The following is a 22193-nucleotide window of genomic DNA, read 5'->3' on the forward strand; positions in this document are numbered from 1 at the left end:
CACAGAATAAAGAAAGGCAAGACGCATCAAGTTTACAATATGGTATCTGATGTTGATAGAGGCAGTATTCAAACTTTCAGAAGGATTGTCTCTTAAATGATCCTTGTGGCTTAATGAAAGAATACAATAATGAATTAATTATTGCTTTGACTGTAATACCAAAAGAAAGCTGTCAGTAGTTAACAGCATGATTATCTTAATACTGAACTGACTCAATGTAATAACCATTTCACTCAGACATTCTCACCCATACAGAGCTTGAAATTGCTCTACTCACACTTCTAAGTAGTCTAATTTGCATTGATTACACTTATATGTACTTACATCTAAAACTGCTATAATTGGGCTTAAGAAAATTCTGGGAGAAATAATCTGCTTTCAGTGGGGAATATTACTTACATGTGGAAACTGGAATTTGATCTGCAGCAGTGAGCATGCATCTGGGGAGGCAGAAGGGAACTATAATAAAAGAAGGTAGATTTTTTGAAGAAATTTCAATAGTAGGAGTTCTGTGTGAATTTACATATAATTCCCCAAGGTACAAAAATTGGGCTAGGTAGACAGAAGTTATATTTCAAAGGAACATGTGTGTTTAATTGAAAGATTCGATACACACCCAGTAAGTTGGGAGAGTGGCCTAATGGTTAAGGTGCTGGCCTTACAAACACAAGATGCAGAGTTTGAGTCTCACAAGGGATAATTGGCTAGGCTTAAAACAAATAGCTCGCAAGGGCAGTTAGCCTAGTACTAATCTATGAACCTATGAACCTATAAGATCATACACCAATAATAACTAAAATAAACATACAGGGTAATGAAATAAAAATGAGACACTAGTGCTTTCCCACCTATCTCTTTAAAGGAGAAGATTTTAAGGAATGGGCAGTGGAAATTATTCAGGAGTTGGGGAAGGTGGAAATTTCTTCTGAAAATATAGATAGGGAGTGTGATAAAATAAAAGTGAAATTAAAAATAGGGTGGAGATATGGTTAAGTAACAAGAATTATTTAGAGGGACTGGCAAAGGTTAAAGCATTAAAGAATGGAGGAATCTCACAGAATAAGAAGAGCAATTGCAGAATGCTAAACAGAAAATAAGGGATTACTTCAGTACTGTGCCTAGGTTTAGAAAGACTACTGTTAAGCAACTGTTTTTTTTTTTTGATAATAACTCCAGAGCACAAAAACTTTTAGCACAATGACTCAGACAACAGAAAGTAGAAGGGGTGTTGCCAGGTTTGGGAACCCGTAACAAGGAAGATAACCAGAGATCGTGTAGAGGTATTAGAAAAATGTTGGAAATTTTATGAAAATCTGCATAAAGCAGAGAATTATGGAAAACAAGAAAAGGTACAAATGGAAATGTTTATGGAAAAATTAAATATGCCAAGGTTAAAGGTAGATGAGACTCAATTACTGACAGTTAGGATAGGAGGAGATGAGATAAAAATGGTGATGTATAACCAAGCTACCGCATGAAGAGATGGCATTCCTGTGGAAGTTTGGAAGCTAGGAGGGAAGAAACCAATAAAGATCTGCAAGGTTTTGTTTAACAGTATTTTAAATGGAGGAGAAGCACCAACAACCTGGAAGAAAGTGGTGGTGGCTGTAATACCTAAAGATGGTAAATTCCCATCAGATCCAGCTTCATATAGGCCCATTTCAATTCTAAACCATGATTATAAAGTGCCTATGCCTGTAATTGCTAAAAGAGCGGCAAAAGTGATACCAAAATTGGTAGATATGGATCAATGTGGTTTTGTGGAGGGGAGGGAAAGATTTGACAACATTAATAGAACAATAATGACCCAGAGGGAAGAAGAAGGTAAGAAAATACCACTGTTGGTGGGTCCTGATGCAGAGAAAGCATTCAGCATTGTAAGCTGGGATTTTATGAGTAGGGCAATGGAAACATTTGCATTCCCTGATAAAATTATAAGGTTGATTATGAGGATATATGAGGGATCAAAAGCAAACATTAAAGTTATTAGGTTCCTTGACAATAAATTCTGTTTGAGCAGAGGCACCAGGCAGGGGTGTCCACTTTACTGTTTGTTATTTGCATTATATTTAGATCAACTGGCAAAGAAAATAAGGGATTCAGAAATTCAAGGATATAACTGATATGGTAGTCAAGAAAAGCTGGCTTTATTTACAGATATTATTTTATACCTGATAAAACCAGAAAAGGGTGTTTCATTGTTGTGAAGCATTTTGAGATGGCTTTGAGTCTTTCAGGATACAAAATTAATGAAGATAAAACAAAGGCAACAGCTGTAAACTATGTTCCTCTCACACAAACCGGTTCAGCAATATCCATATTTATGAGGACATGATAAAATTAAGTACTTAAGAGTATGGAAGGGTCTAAATAAAGATAATACAAAAACTGTGAAATTGGAAGCTCTGTTTTATGGATATGGATAGCAAGATATAAACAATTAAAATGTTTTTAGTCCTTTTAGTTTTATACACAGATCAGGCATATTTTATCAACCAGAGGAGAAGTTATGGGTAGAAATTAATAAAGAGTTGAAGGATTTTATCTGGGAGGGGAAGACTGCAAGGATCAAATGGGATAAGCTGATTCTTCCAATAGAACAAGATGGTTTGGGATTACCTGATTTGAAGGGGTATTGCAGAGCTACACAGTTAAGTTTCCTATACATAGCACAAATCAAAAGCTGTAATACAAAGTGGACAGGGATGATGATGGAACAAAGGTGAAACTCAAGACTCAAGGTGAGACTGGGATTTTGGATATAGATCCTTAAGGATAATAATAATAATCATACAGAATATTACATTCATAAGGTAGCAGAAAGTATTCTAAGAAGTAAGCCAACACAGGAATGGCAAAAGGAAATTCTACCAATATGAATGACTGCAGTTAGGGATGCAAACAACAGACAACAGGGGGGCTGGAATTTACAGAGAAAACTGGCAATGAAACAAGGTATTGGGAGTAAATAATAAGAGAGGAAAAGGTAATAGAATGGGGAATCATAAGCTAGACCAAACTGTAATAATGTCTTTTTAACAGGAATTTTAGTGAAGTCATTTTTCCTTATAAGTGGAAAAAGGCTACCACTGTACCAGTATAAAAAAGGTAAAATAAAGATTTAGAATCTACACTGTTATAGGCTCTTATAACTTCCTTGTGGGGCAGTTAAGGTTGCAGATAATTTAATCCTTCCAATTTATATAGCAGAAAATGCTGATTAGAGGTTGTAACAAAATGATTACAATGACCTGGACACTTAAAAGCATGGTATTTGTATAAATATCAACTGTTTATCCTTTAAAGTAAAGCCTGCATGGCTATACTTCATGGTTTCCAGGTGGAAACTTACGGAAGCCTTGCCACCACTCCAAAACTACAGTAAACTCTCAGTTAACCGGAACTCAAGCAACCAGAAAAAAAAATCGAAGGAATACAGTACAATTTTCATGTGTTGCACTTTTTATTCCCTCCTCCCCGACAGAAACATACCTCATGTTTTTAAAGTTTTAGAGTTTTAAAAAGGAAGATAGGAATACATTCCGTCTCTCCCCAACCTAAGAACAAGTCAAACCAAAGAAATATTATAGTGTACAGTATTAGTCAAGCCTATTTTTAATAGTAACTCTCAAGCAACCAGAAAATACAGTTATCCAGCATCTACCAATCCCCAGTGGTGCAGGTTAACTGAGAGTTTACTGTATCAACATCCATTGTCTAAGATCTTATTGTTAGCAAGTCATATAATATCCATGCATAGGATCAGGTAGGGAAGGGGCTGTGTGTATGGGGGTGGGGGGGGGATTGGGGTGGCTGTCATTCTTCCACGCACCCTTAGATTAATGATCAAAGCCTGCAACATTAGTCAAAATAGAATAACTCTGAAGATGAGGTTTGGGGGAACCACGTGGGTTGGGGGACCATTAGCCACTAGAGAGAACACTAAAGAAGTAGGTTTGGGGGAACACTAGACACCTAGAGGAATTCTTCACTACCATGCCTTAATGGCTGCTACACAAGACCTGGGTGGAGGGGACACTAGGCACTGGTGATAACAGATCATGCATTAAGGGCACTATACAAGATATGTGGGGTTTACTAGGCCCCAGGTGTACTCTATATAGTGTGCTTTAAAGGCAGTTAATTGGAAAAAACAGTCTGTAGTGTGGACATACTATACATCAGGGATGATGTAAATAGAGTGACTTAAAGGCACTAAAAAGGATTCCAACCTATACTGTCCCACAAAAGTTATTAGCCTTCTGAACTACCACTAGATACCAGGGATGTAATGTAGATAATACCCAAGGATTGCGAAGAAAAAAGTAAATAACAGGAAACTCTTTGAAAACTGACCCTTGACTGAAAAAAACATCAGCAGGAAACCCCTGCACTAACTCATATGTGTACGCAGCAGGGTTTTTTAATATATAACAAGGACCTTAGGCATTATTCAATGCCTACAACAGTTTGTAAATCACAAGGGAGAAGGGCAAAGTCAAACTTAATGGTGGACAAGGAGGGACAGATTTCAGTTATTCTTCTTACAAACTTAGAAAGTCAGTAGAATAACAGTTTTTTCACTAGCATGAATTTAGTGAAGGATATGAAGCCGACACTGGGGAAATTCTGTCAACACAGAGATAGGTATGGGATACGTGGTGTGTGTGTGTCTGTGTTTGTGTGTGTGTGTGTGTGTGTGTGTGTGTGTGTGTGTGTGTGTGTGTGTGTGTGTGTGTGTGTGTGTGTCTGTGTGTCTGTGTGTCTGTGTGTGTGTGTGTCTCTGTGTGTGTGTCTGTGTGTGTGTGTGTTAGTGAATGGGGGGGTCCCTGTACTAAAATTATGCATCAGTTGCCAGTGTTAACTTTTGAAAGAAGTGCTGACTTACACTTACAGTAGGTAAGAGTCATTCAGGGACATACAAATTAGCTGATAATGAGGTATTTCCTCATTGTGGTTAATGTCTATCTGACTTCAATAGTACTGTATCACAGAAATGGGGTGTTTTTACCTCAGCCCTTAACATGAGCACTGGAGGTTCTTTCTGAATCCCTGGGTCAGTCTTTTGTCCTTTATTCTCTTAGCCAACTACAATTGGAGGTTTCTGTTACATTTGCCTGATTTAATGAATAGGAAAGGAAGTAATGTATTGGACACCTGAACCTGAGAAGTAGTGACAAAGACAAAGCATGTGTTTGAGATGTGGAAAGAAACTGGAGCACCCAGTGAGAAGCTATGCAGTCACATGGAGCACATGCAAAGTGCACATAGAAGGCACCTGGATGGAAATCAAAGAATCAAGAGCCAAGTAACTGCAATGTAACTGTATTATTATTATTGTTGTTTTAGTAACATGATAGGAAAGGAACTTTAAATGGCTTAAAAGAAATGTACTGTAGTCTTTACTGAAGAGATATTTCACGGTATCCCCTCTCATGATGTAAACTAATTAGCTGCTATTGGCTCCGCCTGAGATTATAATACATATGATAAAGCCCTCAGGCAAGAGAAAGGCTAGGAAATGTTAAACCCCACTGCTGCAGCCACAGATGTTGCATGCTCAAAAAATGTTCCGCCATCTGAAGTTAATGCACACAGGCCTGTAATGATGCCAGTGAGATTAGCTGATATTAACACAAATATACTTACAGGTTTCAGTTGCCTGCATACAGTGAAGGAAGAAGATGTATGAGAACCTGAAGTTCTTCATGTAACAGCATGTAGGCAGAGAGATTGTTTTATATTTGTATGTTATAAATGTATTTGAGCTATATAATAAAACAGTCTATCAAACTGCATTACGTCCAGTTTCAGTAAAGGATGCATATAGGAGTTCTTCTGAGTATGGAATGCAGTACATTTCTAGAATAGATACATATTAAGCTGTTTTATTTTATAAAAGCAAGCTTATATGAACATAACAAAATGAATAACACCAATGTCAGTATACAGCAGACAATCCCAGGAATTCATAAAATGGCCTAGCACAAGCCATATGGATCACACTGAAAGGACCCTTTTTCTACGATATGGTATTTTGCAATCCAGAGACATGTTAGCCTCAATGAGGAAAGACCTTGTATCAATTACTTTTTATGTCTCTGAATCACAGCTATTACTGAGTCATGCACATCAGTTAACTGCTGCTTGTGTAAGCATTGGGATCTCTTCAGTTACTCTCCCACACACACAGAAGTATATTGAAACACAAACAGTACACACACACACACACACACACACACACACACACACACACACACACACACACACACACACACACACACACACACACACACACATACACACACATGCCACAGACCATACACCTGTTTTTGACTAGACTGCTCTTCTCCTATCTAATGGTCCCCCCCCCACCCCTGATTCCTGTACTAGTTGAAGTGCTGTTAAGGCACAAGGGTTTAGAACACTCCCCCCACCCCTGATCCCTGTACTAGGTTCTTGACTAGACTGCCCTTCTCCTATCTAATGGTTCCCCCCACCCCTTATCCCTGTACTAGTTGAAGTGCTGTTAAGGCACAGGGGTTTAGAATACTCCCCCACCCCCTGATCCCAGTAGTAGTTTACGTGCCATTGCGACATGAGTCCACGATACCTGGTGGCTAGTATTTCCCCCAGCCCTGAACTCCATACCACTGTAAGTGCCATTATGGCGCTAGAAATTAGTGTAATCCCTAGTGTCAAATGTTTCTCCCCCACCCCATGATCCCATACTGCTGTTGGTGTTGTTATAGCACTTAGATTTTGAGAAATCCCTGGTATCTCCTTTCTGTAAATTGTAAAAGTGCAACAAGCCTTAACAGAATCTTTGCCATGTGTGATGAGTGGTTCACCTGTTATTTAGCAGTTCATTCATCGATGCCATCTAATGACATGCGTATGGTCTCTTCTCTTCTGGATTTGACCCTCAATAGCAACTGTCTTTGTTTTGAGGGGGAATTCTATCACCAGATATTAGGAGTTACCATGAGCATGGCATGCACCCCCCTTTACAGGTTCATAGGTGTGTACTAGGCTAATGGCCCTGGAGCCTTTAAAAGCCTAGCCCATAGACGTGCCCTGGCATCATGCTGCCCGACGTTAGTTCTCAGTGCCTTTATCAAGTAGAGCCACTGGCGTGATCCCCGGGGTAAACTTTTTATTCCCCATCCACTCATCAAGATTTCTCTTGAAGAGGCCCATTGAGGTGCTCTGCTTGACATGTATGGGAAGTCTATTCCAGAGCATGGGCAGACTGTGAGTTATGAACCTGTCCCTCCAGCATGTTCTGTTGATTGTAGTAATGAGGTTGAGATCTCTGGATCATGTGGTGAGGGACTGGGATTTCTTTAGATGTAGCATTTCTAACAGAGCTGGGTCAGACATGGCTTTGTAAGTCAAGCAGAGATCGCCTCTTAGTAGACGATATGAGATGGAGAATAGCTGGAGCTTTTTGAGTCTGGCCATGTAGGACATGTGTTTAAGGCCTAGGATCCTCTTCATGAGATACTTTTGTTGCCTTTCCAGCTGTTGCATGTGTTGAGTGAGGTACATGCCAAATGAGGCATTATACTCGAAGACTTGCCTAATGAGGGAAAAGTAGAGAGAGATGATGACCTCTTTCTTCCTGGATGATGAGCTGTGTCACATAGAAGGACTTTCTGACCATAGTGGCAATGTGGTGGTCGAAGAAGAGGTTACTGTCAGCCTGTGTCCCCAGATCTCTTATAATGTCTTCAGTGTTCAGTGGTCTCCCATCGATGTGGTAATTAGTGGGAACTGAGTTTTTCCCAAAAGGGATTATGAAGCATTTTTTGGCGTTAAGCTTACTCATTCCCTCCAGTACAACTCTTTTGAGTGTGTACCTTTAACTCCTAGTGGGTGTGGCCTGAGCCTTTAAAAATGAAGTTATCACCTTACAATTCTAACAAATACTCATTGATAGAGGTCAAATATCAATATAAGTGTGTTTGCCATCATGTATGCTACAAGATAAAATATTCTTATACCTTGTATGAAGCATGGTTTTGGAATTATTAAAGCAAGTATGAACAAGTAATATTTGACGCCTAGAGGAGCAGTAGGAGGTAACTGCAGATGCACCTGGAGGCATCACTGGGATGTAAAGAGTTAAGGCCATGGTTTCGACACCAGTCATTGGTCTCATTGAGGCCTTTCTGTAGTATGTCAGCATCACTTGGGGAATTAATAATGGCTCCCAGCTTGCAGTCGTCTGCGAACTTGGTCAGCCAGAATCCCTCCGTGTTGGCCTGGACTTCTGAGAAGCAGATGCCAAACAGTAGAGAACCCAGGACCGATCCCTGTGGACTCCACTTGTGGCTGGTCAGCAGTCTGACTTGGGTTCTATCTGTGAGCCACTTTGCAACCCACCTAGTAATATAAGGGTTGATGCCTAGTTTGGTGAGTTTATCAATAATTCCTGAGTGGGGAATGGTATCAAAGGCCTTGGCCAGATTGAGGTAGGCTGTATGAACTGCCTTGAGCAGGCATGATCTACCTTTCACAAAACCAAATTGAGTGGGATCTAGAGTTTGGAGATTCCCTATATCCTTGTTAATTAGGTCCATAATGATGCGCTCTATAACCTTACATATCAGACTTAGTCTAATGGGGATAATTCCCAGGGTCTGTAGTTGCTCCCCCTTTATGGAGATGGATGACTGTAGGAGTGTGTCATTCAGTAGGGACAAAGCCTGAGGTGAGGTTGTGTTTGAACAGGGCACACAGATGTGGTGCCAGTTCACTTTGTAGTTCATGTAGAACACATTCGGGGATATTGTCCGGTCCCATGGAAGCTGTATTCTTGGCCTTGGACAATGCAGCTTTAACCTGTGCAGCAGTAATGCTGAGTGCCTGGCATTCCTCTGGTATTGTGATTGGTCCTTTGGGGGGGGGGTAAAGTTGTCACTGAATCTGTCGGCCAGTATGTTGGCAATATCTATTGGCTCAGTATAGGAGATACCATTGTGCAGTAACTCAGAACAAACCTGGTACTGCTGCTTTGTGGTTGTTTTTAGTGTCTGCCACAATTCTGCCTTCATAGCTGGCTTTAGAAGTTTTGATGAGGGATCTCAACTTTTTGTTGAGGCTAATAAGGAAGTTTTTCCAGTCTTGGCACTTCACCTTTTTCTGCCAGCATTACTCTTGCCATGTGGGAGAAAGCCACCGTATTCACCCCTGAGTTTCTTGCATTGACATATGGGTATTTTAGATACTTGGATGATGTTCTAATTTTTATGGAATGGGAGTGTGAAGGAATGAAAACACTTTCTTGGTGTATGGCAGACTTCTACCATGTTTCTTCAATTTACTTACACTATCAGTGCTGAGTTTATTTATTATTTAGACATCATACTTGGCAAAGATTCTATTAAGGGTTGTTACACTTCTACAATTTATGGAAAGGAGACTTTTATAAACACATATCTCCATTTTGAAAGTTGTCACCCCCTGTTCCAGAAGAAGTTGGTAGTTAAGAGGCAGATGGTTAGGGCTCTCTCGCCTCATTTCCAATTACTCTGACTTTGATTCTGAATTACATCATTTGATTTGTTTATTTCTGGACAGGGGGTACCCTATTAATTTTCTTAATAAAATCAAGACTGAAGTGGTAGGCCATAGGCAGGGTCATTTTGCTCCCGTCCTCCTCATATTTCCTCCTGATAGAATTTGCAACTCCACTTGCACTGATATCCCCATTGTTAGCACCCGCAGTAGCACTTCACACAATATGAAGAATAAGCCTATGTTTATAATTCCTTTTAGTAACACTACTCAATTTTACGTTAGCATTGTCAGGTCTTTTTGGTTCACAGTCTTCAGTGAAGTCCTGAAGAAATGTATTGGGGTGCACCTGTGATTACTTATTCTAGAGGGGAGAACCATAAGAGATATTAGAATCAGGGTTCAGAAAAAATGTTTAGGCCACAGCTGCATGTACAAATGTGGCTCATGCAAATGGAGACCATAAAGGCAAATTTTTAAAATAGCAAAAGTGCATAATCGCAAATTTGAATATCTCGATTTGCGGTTATGGCGTTACACTATGTTACTTGCGGTGTTTTGTGTGGATGGTGTCCGGTGTCGTGTGTGGATTTAGGTGGAATTTAAGGTAAGCGATTGTTTTGTAAGGGTTTTGGGTGGGAGTTTGAGTGTATGTGAGTGTGTTTGTAAGTTGTACATGTGGGTTAGGGTAGGCAGGTGAAAGTATGAGTGTGTAAGTGTTGGATGTTCATAGGTTCATAGGTAGGTACTAGGCTATCAGCCCTAGGGCCTATACAAGCCTAGCCAAAAAGGTACCCTGGCTTTCGCCACCCAAGAAAATTATTTTCCTGTGCCCCTGTAGAGCAGAGCCACAGAGGTGATCCCCAGGGTGAATTTCCTATTTCCCATCCGATCATCAAGATTTTTCTTGAAGAGTGCTAATGAGGAGCTTTGTTTGATATAGATAGGTAGTTTGTTCCAGAGTATAGGAAGTCTCTGGGACAGGAATCTATCCCTCCAGCATGTTCTTTTTATTGTGGTGACAAGGTTTAGGGCCCTAGAATGTATAGCTTGGAGGGATTGGGATTTCTTTAAGTGGAGCATGTCCAACAGCTCTGGGTTTGACATAGCTTTGTATGTTAGGCAGAGATCGCCTCCAAGTAGGCGATATGCGACGGAGTAAAGCTCAACGTTTTTGAGTCGGTCTGTGTAAGGCATCTGTCTGAGGCCAGTAATCCTCTTTGTGAAGTATTTCTGCTGCCTTACCAGTTGTTGTAGATGTCTTGTGAGGTACATACCAAAAGGGGTGTTGTACTCTATAATGGGTCTAATGAGTGATGAGCAGAGGGGAACAATGATCTCTTTTTTCCTGGATGAGAAACCTTTTGTCATGAGGTGTGCCATGTAGAAGGATTTCCTGACCACTGTGGCAATGTGATTATCAAAGGAGAGGCTACTGTCCACCTGTGTCCCAAGGTCTCTTATCACATTCGGTGTTAAGTAGACTACCACCTATGTGGTAGCTCATGGGTAATGAGTTTTTACCAAAGGGGATGACAATGCACTTTTTGGCATTGAGCTTGAGGCCAAGGCTTTGACACCAGGCATCTGCCTCAGTGAGGCCCTTTAGTAGGATGTCCACATCATTAGGAGTTTCAAGTATGGCTCGTGGTTTGCAGCCATCTGCGAACTTCATTAGCCAAAGGCCTTCTGTGTTTGCCTGTACTTCAGAAAAGTAGATACCAAACAGGAGAGGACCCAGGACTGAACCCTGTGGTACTCCACTTGTCACTGGTCTGAAGTCGGATTTGGAGTCTGCTACTTTCACAGTGTGGGTTCTGTCAGTGAGCCAGTTGGCAACCCATCTTGTGACATAGGGATTTATACCTAGTTTAGTGAGTTTATCTATAATTCCAGAGTGGGGGATGGTGTCAAAAGCCTTGGTGAGATCTAGATAGGCTGTGTGAACCACCTTACCCTCATCTACTGCTTTGGTGACTGCTTCAAGAAGTCTATCAGGTTTAGAAGACATGATCTGATTTTACAAACCCAAACTGGGTAGGGTCCACAGTTTGAAGATTACCAATGTCTTTGTTTATAAGTTCCACAATGATACATTCCATGGCCTTGCAGACCAGGCTCATTAGGCTAATGGGGTGGTAGTTTCCGGGGTCCATGGTGGCTCCCCCTTTGTGGAGTGGGATAACCATCACTGTGCACCATTCAGTGGGCACAAAGCCTGAGGTAAGGCTATGATTGAACATTGTGCTTAGGTGGGGTGCCAGTTCATTCTGTAGTTCATGTAGAATGCAGCCTGGGATGTTGTCAGATCCCATGGATGCTGTGTTCTTGGCTTTGTAGAGTGTGTTTTTTACCTGTGCAGCTGTGATTACAGGAACTTTGCATTCTTCCAGTACAGAGATGGGCCCTTTACGGGGTGAAGGGGGTACAGTTAGCACTGAACCTATCTGCTAGGATGTTGGCAATAGTTGGTTTTGTATATTTAGTGCCATTGTGCTGTAACTCAGAGTAGATCTGAGTGTTGTCATTGAGATTCTTGACATAGGTATAAAATGCTTTGTGGTTGCCTTTAGAATCAGTGGTGATATTGTTTTCATAACTAGCTTTGGATGATTTTATGAGGGATCTCAGCTTCTTACTGAGGCTGACCAGGTAGTTCTTCCAGTCATGGGATTCTACTCTTTTTTGCAACAGTTTCTTTCTTCTGTTGTAGAGTTTGTTTATGGCAGGGGACCACCAGATTGGCTTCCTTTTTTAGAGGATAGCATCTTGGATCTATTAGAGATAGCATGATCCATGCACTCATGTAAGTGCTTATAAAGTGCATTTGTGTAGGATTCAGCAGTCGTACCTCTATTGTTCATCTGCATGGGTGTTGTGAAATTTGCCACTTCTGTCTTAAGAAGCGTGAAGTTAGCTTTGGAGAAAGTTTTTGCGGTGGTGTCCCTAATGGGGGGTGGGGGCGGGATGTGGATGTCTAGGCTGATTAGCTTGTGGTCGGATCTGACCAATGAGGAACTGACCTCTGGTGTGGAACACCGGTCACCCATGTTGGTAATGACCAGGTCTAGGATATTGTGGCCCCTGGGGTTGTGGATAAGTTGATCCAAGGCATTGGAATTTATGAATTCCAGAAAACGTTGAGCAAAAGAGTTGGTACATGAGTAGTTTTCCCAGTTAATGGTGGGGTAGTTGAAATCGCCCATTATTAGGGTGTTGGGTTGTACCCTAATATTTTCCAGTGTATCAAGAAATGAGGAGTGGGAATCCTGGGGCATGGTGGGGGATCTGTAGCAAGTTACAATTTGGATTGCGGTCTTGCCCAGAGTTAGTTGCACTTGGATAATCCCGGATGCATTATGCTGAGCAACTAGCCTGGAGGTGTGGATATCCATAATGAATATGGACACGCCTCCTCCTTTAGTGTTTCTGTCCATGTTAGGTGGCCAAAAGGTGTGGTATGAATTATAGCCTGGTAATGCAGTGGTGCTCTCTGGAGCCTTGAACCAGGTCTCCATCACTGCACAGATGTCGATGCTCTCCATTTTAAGGAGTGCCTCCAGTGAATGCATTTTGAGGTTTAGTCTTCTAGCATTGAGTAGCATTACCCTCAGATTTTGCTTGCTTGTACCTGTTACGGTGGTGAATATGTTTTGAACCTTGCCTAAAAAAGGCACTATAGGGGTGGCAAGATCCTTAGCCAGTATCCGGAATCCCAAGGGCAACAGGTGCAGGCCATCTCTGGCAAAGCATCATGGTCTGTCGATCATGTCATCCCAGGCAGACAGATACTTGATCCCCTTAGAATGACACCAGAAGCTTAGCCAATTGTTGAAGTCAATCATTTTGTCCTTGTAGTGTGGTATCATTCTGGGTGATTGCAGGATGCTACTCAGGGCTAGGGTCATACCTGCCTGGGCTACAAGATTGGAGAGCTCCTCCATGTCTCTTTTCATGTAGTCCAGGGAGGTACGTCTCAGGTTATTCACACCAACATGGAAAATGACAGAGTCATATTTGTACTTGTTGTGGAGTGACCTGACTGCATGCGTTATGTGGCGAATCCTGGCACCCGACAGCCAGCTGACAATAACTTACTCCTTGGTTAGCCTGGTGAATGGAACATCAGTGTGCCTGACTATAGAGTCACCTATGACTAGAGTGTTGGAAACATTGTTATGCCTTATGGGCTGTGGTTGAGTGGCACACTGAGTTTGTGGGCTGTGTGTCATTTGGGTTGTGTTGGGGGGTGGAGGTTGCATGCGTTTCTGCTTTGGAGGTCTCTGTTGCTTGAGCAGATTTTTATTGAGAGCCTCCATTAATGTAGGTGTGTGTTTTGTGTTGCTGTGTTTGTGTTTTGGTGGTTTAGGTTTTGAGGGACTATGTGATGAGTGTGGTGTGGTGCATGTGTTTACCTTCTCCTCTTGACTGTCTAGTCCAGTCTTGGGTGAAGAGAGCTTTGTTGTTTGTTGGTGTTTGTATATGTGTGATGTGAGTGTGTGTGTATGTGTGTGTGTGTGTGTGTGTGTGTGTATGTGTGTGTGCGTGTGTGTGCGTGTGTGTGCGTGTGTGTGTGTGTGTGTGTGTGTGTGTGTGTGTGTGTGTGTGTGTGTGTGTGTGTGTGTGTGCGCATGCGCGCACGCGACAGACTGTAGAATGTCTGGGTGTGAGTTTACTTTCTTTTTCTGTTTGTGCGATCTCGGAGTTAGTATATATAAGTAGGGGTGGGGTGGGGGCACAGCCCCCCACATGGGGGGTTCAGGGGGGCTTGCCCCCCTTTTTATTTGTAGTGTACGTTTGTGGATGTGTGGTGTTATGTTTATGTGTGTTTTCTTTTTGTTTTGTACTGTGGGTATTGTGGTGTATGCGTGTTATGGTGTATGCTATGTGTCCTGGATTTCAAATTTCGCGGTTTTGGGCTGTCGGTGTTTTGTGGATTCACCTTTATGGTTTCGAGATACTGAAATTCGAGATTTCAATATTTCAAGATTATAAAGGGGAGCCGTATATATATATATATATATATATATATATATATATATATATATATATATATAAAGTTATACATATTTTATATATATATATATATATATATATATATATATATATATATATATATATATATATATATATATATATATATATATATTGTCATTTCATCTTTGCATTCACTCCTGTACTTTTTTTTACTGCATTGTATGTGTTGTTCAACCTAGCTATTGGTCTGGCTACATGGTTAAGTGTTAGTTAGCTTTATACATATTCTTTTCTACAGCAGGTTTGCTCAGCATGTTTATATTTCTTAGACAGGGTTCTTTAAACTGTATCAGCTTTAGTATGTATTAATTGATTCCATCTCATGACTTGCTTATCATTCGTATAAAATGTACTATAATATGGGTGCCTTCTCCAGTTTGTTGCTCCGAAGAAGTATTTTAGACAAAAGCACTCAGTATTTTATGTATGCATTAAAAGTTTCTGTTTTGTTGGTCGGTGGTGTTAATTGTTTTTCTGTTACAATGTGCAGAATATTCATGAACTTAAAAAGAGGGGAATATTGGACAGATTTATTCCCTATCAACTGCCAAACCTTTGAAATAATTTACTACTTATGAAGAGTAAGTACCTCGCTTACACTATTCAAAAACAACAATATTAAGTACATGGAGAACAGGAAATTCCAATTTGAGATCATGGCAGTCAAGTTTCTTGAAGATCAGTAGGTCACAAACTTGATATCAGAAACTGAGACCATATGAATTATTGGAATCAAAGCCATATGGGTTCCGTGGCAGGGAATTTTTTTTAAGTATATTTTAGTTCAGATGACAAATACCTCCTAATACTATCTCTGTAATCCAAAGTATAGCTATTAGTTAGGTATATAAAAGAGACAAACTTGCATGATTAAATAGCAGATGTTAAACAACATGTAACTGCAATTTGTTTCTTTTTTGTCTAATGGTCTTCATTTTTTTTCAGGATGTTAGTATTCCAGACCTGATGAAGAGGTTAGACATCCTTGGAGACAATGGGGTAATCATTTCAAATACTAAACACTTGCTAATTTCCTTTTATTTCGTTAGTTTTATTTTAAATTCTTTGAAAAAGAAAGATATTAGTCTCCAGCCTGCTTACTATATTCTACAGCTAGATCTTGGAGGTATGAAGAGTAAATCTAAAAGTTATGACAAAAAAGTAGCATACTAAGGAAATAATGATTCCAAATTAAACAAAAACAAAACTAGTGATTGAAAATACATGCAGTTTAAGATGCAACCAGCAATTAGCATGTTTGACTGCAGCTAACACAGATAATATTTTCCTCAGTTATATTTGACTTGTGAGAATGTTATTTTCCTGGATTGAGGATGTATTGCCTTTAGATTGCTAGAGTGACCTTGTACATAGAAGGGGTGGAGACCACCAAAATAATGCATGTTATGGGGTAGTGTTAAAATGTACGTTTTTTTTTTTAAATTTTAGAGCATCCTATGGTCTTTTATCATGTTTGAAACACTGAGACCTATTTTGGGGAGCTGTTACACTCAAAACTAAGAAATAAGAGCCAAATCAAAGTTATCTACCTTTAGAGTTTATTAGTGTTTGTAGTCTGCATTTGCTTATCTTGCTACTCAGTCTTAAAATAAACTAAAATGAAAATCACCAAGAGTATGCACTCTAGATAGTGTTAAATGGTTAAAGATGATACACATGGAATGCCAGTTTGTTTGTTTTTGTCTTTCGGCTTTTCCCAGTTAGGGGTCACCACAGCGGAACTCCGGTCCGCTAATGATTGGCAGTTGATTTTTTACGTACCGGCTTGCCAGGCCTGATGCACAACCTTCAACGTAGGCACACCCATTCACGCATGTCTCCACGCAGAAGACACTCTAGTTCAGAATCGAACCAGACAGAGTGTTACTGTGAGGCTACAACACTACCGCAGCACCACCACAGTGGGTTCATACACATGGAATGCCAGTACTGTTGGCTAAATCATGATGCAGCATTACGCATCCTACATTTGGTCATCAATTAAAGAAACTGCATCGAAGAAAAGAATTCATGATTTTTTTACAACAATGGGAACAATCTAATGTAATATCAGCTGAGATAAGAACTTACTGATATTCTTTATACTGATTGCTGCTGCAGTAGCCTGAGATATACAGATTATATTCTGCATAACATATAACAGCTGGCCAGCTTCCAAATCTTCAGGGCACCTACCACATGCCCAAACCATTACTCAGCTTGAGCTGAGCTGAGCAGAATAAAAAGAATGGTTTGGGCACCAAACCCTTCAGAACTTTCCTGCTGCCAAGTAGAGTGCTTCTCTACTGGCTTATGAGGATTGATGGTTGGCTAATGCTGTTCCATTGCTGGGCAGATAAGTTATCCTCTAGGAGAAAACCTTCCACATACTTTTTTGTTACTTAAACTTATTTTTTTTGTGAAATAACTATTTTAAAGCTATAGAAAAATATTAATTTACTTTCACATTACTTTTATGTACCTTTAAATTGGAGCACACTTTTTACTTTTGTGGTAAAAAGTTGTTAAACATTATTGAAATCTGCATTTTCCGAGTCATGTTTATTTTGGGGGGCTAGGGCATGTGTTTGATGTGCTTTTTATTGTATTTTGTGTGAGAAAAGAGTGACTTTATGACTTTCCTGTTTTACCAACTATTGCTGCTAAGCTTCGGGAAGCTAGCACAAATTTTGGATTGCCCTTCTTCCAACTACAAAAAGAGAAAGTTAACTAAACAACCTATGCCATCACCACAGCCACAGGTGGGTAACTCTTCTGTGGCTAAATCTGGTTTCTCAGAGCACTCATCTTTTTCCTTGGATCATCATGTTGTCCATGCAGCCACCATTGAGTAGTTGTTAACCATGTCCTTTGAGGCTGGCGAGATCCCATCAGTGTCCAAGGTTGAGCCACTTTGGTCAGTCATGGTAGAATGGGTAGGGAATGTGCCCTTGCTTAGCCAGAATGTTGTGCTCATCGCTGAGGAAGCTGTTGTGAGCAATACTTATGTCTATTTCCCCAACTTTCCTGCCAAAGAGAAACAGAAAACTAAACATTTATCTTCTCCTGTGTCAGTTTCTCTGGACAGAAATGATTTATTGGGCTCGGCTCAGAGTCTTGTACAGGCTATTGACTCTTCTTGTAAGGTAGTTTCTGGTAAAAGAAAAAGTGATTTCTCTTTCCCTGAAGAAGTTTAAGATTTTTAATCTGTAACAGGAACTGGATTGGTATTCCACAGCAACATTTAATTGAAAGAGACATTGTGTAAATGCTCCAAACCTGGCCATGAGATGGAAGCTGAAGCCTATATTAGTAAAGATGCAATCATACTAGCAGAAGGAGTTGATCTTGACAAAACTGTGGCAGATGAGCAAAGTATTAAAAACTGGAGACATTAGAGTGTTTGTTAAAAATGATTATTCTCTGTACACCAGACAGAAGATAATTATCCCAGCAATCAGGGAATGCCAAGAGGCAGGTATGAGATTAAAGCTCCTTTATGCAGCTGTCCTCAGAATATTTTTTCCAGGAGGATCAATGCTATTTTTGATAAAGAACAGGCTAAAGGGTACATACAAATGTTTACCTAACAAAAAGGTAGCCATCAAACAGAAGGGGACTCTGCTTTTCATCCTTCTGATAATAAAGCTCATAGAGAAATTTTTGCCAGTGAAACCTTTTCTGATGTTCCAAAGAAAAATGCTTGAGAAATAGGAAAAAACACAGGAGTTGACTAGAAGAATTGGGTGTATGTTAGACTAGAACTGGAATCTGGGGTTATGAGATGGAGATAAACAGGAAGAAGACCAGCAACATTGAAATTAATGAACAAGTGTGAGAATATAAGGCATCAATCACATTTGTGAAATATACAATTTACAAGAAAAAGTGGCTGAGGAAGAATGGACTTTTGTTAACTTTTGTTAAACTTGGGGGTGACTGAATGACATATACCCTATTTCATGATTAATGTTTAGAAGGACACTAAAGGGAAAAATAACTGTAAGTAAAACAATTTTATTATTAACAATATTTGTATCAAAGACTTCATAATATAAATTGCATGCTATATATTCAAGCATTTTTAGTGATTCTTGTATATGATAAGGATACTAAAGTAAAAAAAAGTATTTTTTCTCTTTTAGTTTTAAGAAATGTAGGTATTACAATGTAACAAGAGAAGAGAGGATGGATAAAAACATGTTTAACTTAATAAGCTGTATTCTTGGGCTGTTGGGGTGGGGTGAGCTGTAAAAGAGAAACTGATTATAATATATGTCGAGTTGAGATGTTTGCTCTTACTTTTGCACAGATAAATGTCTGGATTAATGCCCTTGGCTTAATCTAATAACACATTTTTTTTGTGTAAGCATGTGGGCTTTAAAAATAAGAGAACCCAGTGAATACTATAAAGTTTTCTTTTAGCAAACAAATTTTCAGTGTGCGTTGAGAAGTCTGCAGCTGAGGGCACGTGCACATTTTGTTTTTATATTTCTATGGAAACAGGCTGATAACAGTTGAAGGCAGTATATCTTTAGAATTCTGTGCATTGTTTGCTGAGGGAATTGTAACATTAAAAGGTACAAGAGCAAACAGCTTAATAAAAAATAAAGTTTGAAATTATTTAAAGTGAATAAGAGATAGCAGCTTTCCTGGTACCCAAATGCTTCAGTGCATTTAGTATTACTTTGCATTATTTAGTTTTATTTATAGGTAGCCAGTGCACTTTTTCTTAAGGCTAAATGTTAATGTTTTCTGAAAGCATGCAAGCTATTTTCACATCTGGAAGGGGTATAAAGTTAAAAGAACAAGCACAATTAGTGTAAGTACTGTAGGTGCACAGGCTGTAACAAGGACCTTAACATGGATAACTTTGGAACAATTGTTCCTGTCAGGAGGGTTAAACTTCATTATTTGAAGATGTACATCATTGTGTGTTTATGTTTTAAGTTAATAGGTTATTGGGGTGCTCCAGCAGTGTGCTTGTTTTTTTTTCTTTTGTTTTAGGATTTTCATTAAAACAAAAAGTGTTGAAAAATCTGACATAGTTTCAAATGGCGATGACAAGAAACAACTGTATAAAAGATCAACCTACCAAATATCATTAATGGCTACATGTAACTTTACAAAAAAAGCACCAAACCAGGCATGTCCAAGAGTCAGCTTCCGGTGATTTCTCCTGTCCACCTGGTGAATCTGGGCATACTGGGGCAATGCAGCAATTGCCTCTTGCACACAGACAACCCTCTCCTCCTACCACCCAACACTACAACCTGTGAAAGATGCACTTACATAGCCAAACTGGAAGCAAAGCTCTCTCTCCACCCAAGATTATGCTAGACAGTCAAGAGGAGAAGGTTACCACCCGCACTACACCCCAAGCAACACATAGCCCTTCTAAACCCACACCACCAACACCCACACATAGCAACATTAAATCCACATATGCGGAGGCCCTTAACTGTAACCTGCCCAAGCAACAAGGACCTTCGAAGCTGAAATGCAAACAAACACCAATCACAACCAAAGTGTCACATAGCTCACAACACCAGTGTGCCACCCAGCAACAGCCACTAAGGCAAGACAATGTACCTAACACTTTAGTCATAGGTGACTCTATAGTCAGGCACACTGATGTCCCACTCACCAGGCTGAACAAGGAGAAAATTACAGTCAGCTGCCTGTCAGGCGCCAGGATCTGCCACATAACGCATGCAATCAAGTCACTCCACAACAAGTACAAATATGACTTTGTCATTGTCCATGTTGGAGTGAATGACTTGAGACATACCTCCCTGGACTACATGAAAAGAGCCATGGAAGAGCTCTCGGATCATGTGGCCCAGGCAGGTATGACCCTAGCCCTGAGTAGCATCCTGCCTTCGCCCAGAATGATACCACAATATAAGGACAAAATAATTGACTTCAACAATTGGCTAAGCTTCTGGTGTCATTCGAAGGGGATCCAGTATCTATCTGCCTGGGACGACATGATCGACAGACCACAATGCTTTGCCAGAGATGGTCTGGACCTGTCGACCCTGGGATTCAGGTTACTGGCTAAGGCTCTTGACACCCCTATAGTGCCTTTTTTAGGCAAAGTTTAAAGGACAAAACCACCATCTTAACAGGTACAAGCATGCAAATTCTAAAGGTAATGCTACTCAATGCTAGAAGTCTAAATCTCAAAATGCACCCTCTTGAGGCACTCCTAAAAATGGAAAACATTGATATCTGTCCTGTAACTGAGACCTGGTTCAAGGCTCCAGAGAGCACCCCTGCAATACCAGGCTATAACTCTTACCACACTTTTCGGCCACCAAACCAGGACCGAAACACTAAAGGTGGAGGAGTGTCCATATTCACCAAGGATATTCACACCACCAGGCTAGTTGCCCAACACAATGCGTCTGAAATTCTCCAGGTGCAACTAACACTAGGTAAGACTGCAATCCAAATTGTAGCTTACTACAAATCCTCCACCATGCCCCAAGATTCTCACTACAACTTTCTAAACATACTGGAAAATATTAAGATACAACCAAACACCCTAATACTGGGTGATTTCAACTACCCTGCCATTAACTGGGAAAACTACTCGTGTACCAACACCTTTGCCCAACGGTTCTTGGAATTCATAAATTCCAATGCCTTGGATCAACTAATCCATAGTCCTACCAGATGTTCCAGTATCCTAGACCTGGTCATTACCAACATGGGAAATCGATGCTCCACACCTATGGTCACCCCCTTGTTGGTCAGGTCTGACCATAAGCTAATCACCCTTAACATCCATATCCCACCCCCCAGTAAGGAAACCTCCATAAAAAACTTCTCCAAAGCCAACTTCACTGCTACTCAAGTCAGAAGTGACAAACGTCATGACACCCATGCAGACGGGAACTGAAAGTTCGACTGCTGAATCCTACACTAAGGCACTGTATGAGCACATCCACTCATGCATGAATCGTGCCATCCCAAATAGAACCAAGATGCTCTCCTCCAAAAAAAGGAAGCCAATCTGGTGATCCCCTGCCATAAACAAACTTTACAACAAAAGGAAGAAACTGTTGCAGAAAAGAGGAAAATCCCAGGATGCAAAAAACTCCCTTACCAGCCTCAGTAAGAAGCTGAGTCCCCTCATAAAATCCTCCAAAGCTAGTTATGAAAATAAAATTTCCAAAGATTCCAAAGACAACGACAAGGCATTCTATAACTATATCAAGAATCTAAATGGCAATGCTCAAATCTGCTCTGAGCTACAACAGAATGTCATTAAATATACTGATCCCAAGGATATTGGCAATATCCTGGCAGATCAATTCAGTGCCAACTTCACCCTCCTCTCATCCCCTAAATGTCCCATCTCAATACCAGAAGATTGCCAAATTCCGGTCATAACGGCCACACAGGTAAAAAAACGGACTCTCCAAAGCTAAGAATACAGCATCCATGGGACCAGATGACATCCCGGGCTGTGTACTACATGTACTACAAAGTGAACTGGCACCTCACCTAAGTGTCATGTTTAATCATAGCCTCACTTCAGGCTTCGTGCCCACTCAGTGGTGCACAGCTACAGTTATCCCACTCCACAAGGGGGATCCACGTTGGATCCCGGGAACTACCGCCCC

The 22193-nt window shown here is 40.4% G+C and overlaps 1 protein-coding gene across 2 annotated transcripts in view; it reads left to right on the forward strand.

Annotated features, from left to right (window-relative positions):
* The window catches only part of JAKMIP1 (janus kinase and microtubule interacting protein 1), a 2220219-nt gene that overhangs the window by 1960547 nt on the left and 237479 nt on the right, over positions 1-22193 (forward strand). For both annotated transcript variants that reach the window (XM_044056204.1, XM_044056206.1), the window contains exon 15: positions 15505-15558. In XM_044056204.1, coding sequence (XP_043912139.1) covers positions 15505-15558 — 54 coding nt within the window. The remainder of the gene's footprint in view (positions 1-15504; positions 15559-22193) is intronic.

The sequence above is a fragment of the Protopterus annectens genome, chromosome 14.part0 (assembly GCF_019279795.1).
Source record: "Protopterus annectens isolate FY-2018-M chromosome 14.part0, PAN1.0, whole genome shotgun sequence".
NCBI lineage: Eukaryota > Metazoa > Chordata > Ceratodontiformes > Protopteridae > Protopterus > Protopterus annectens.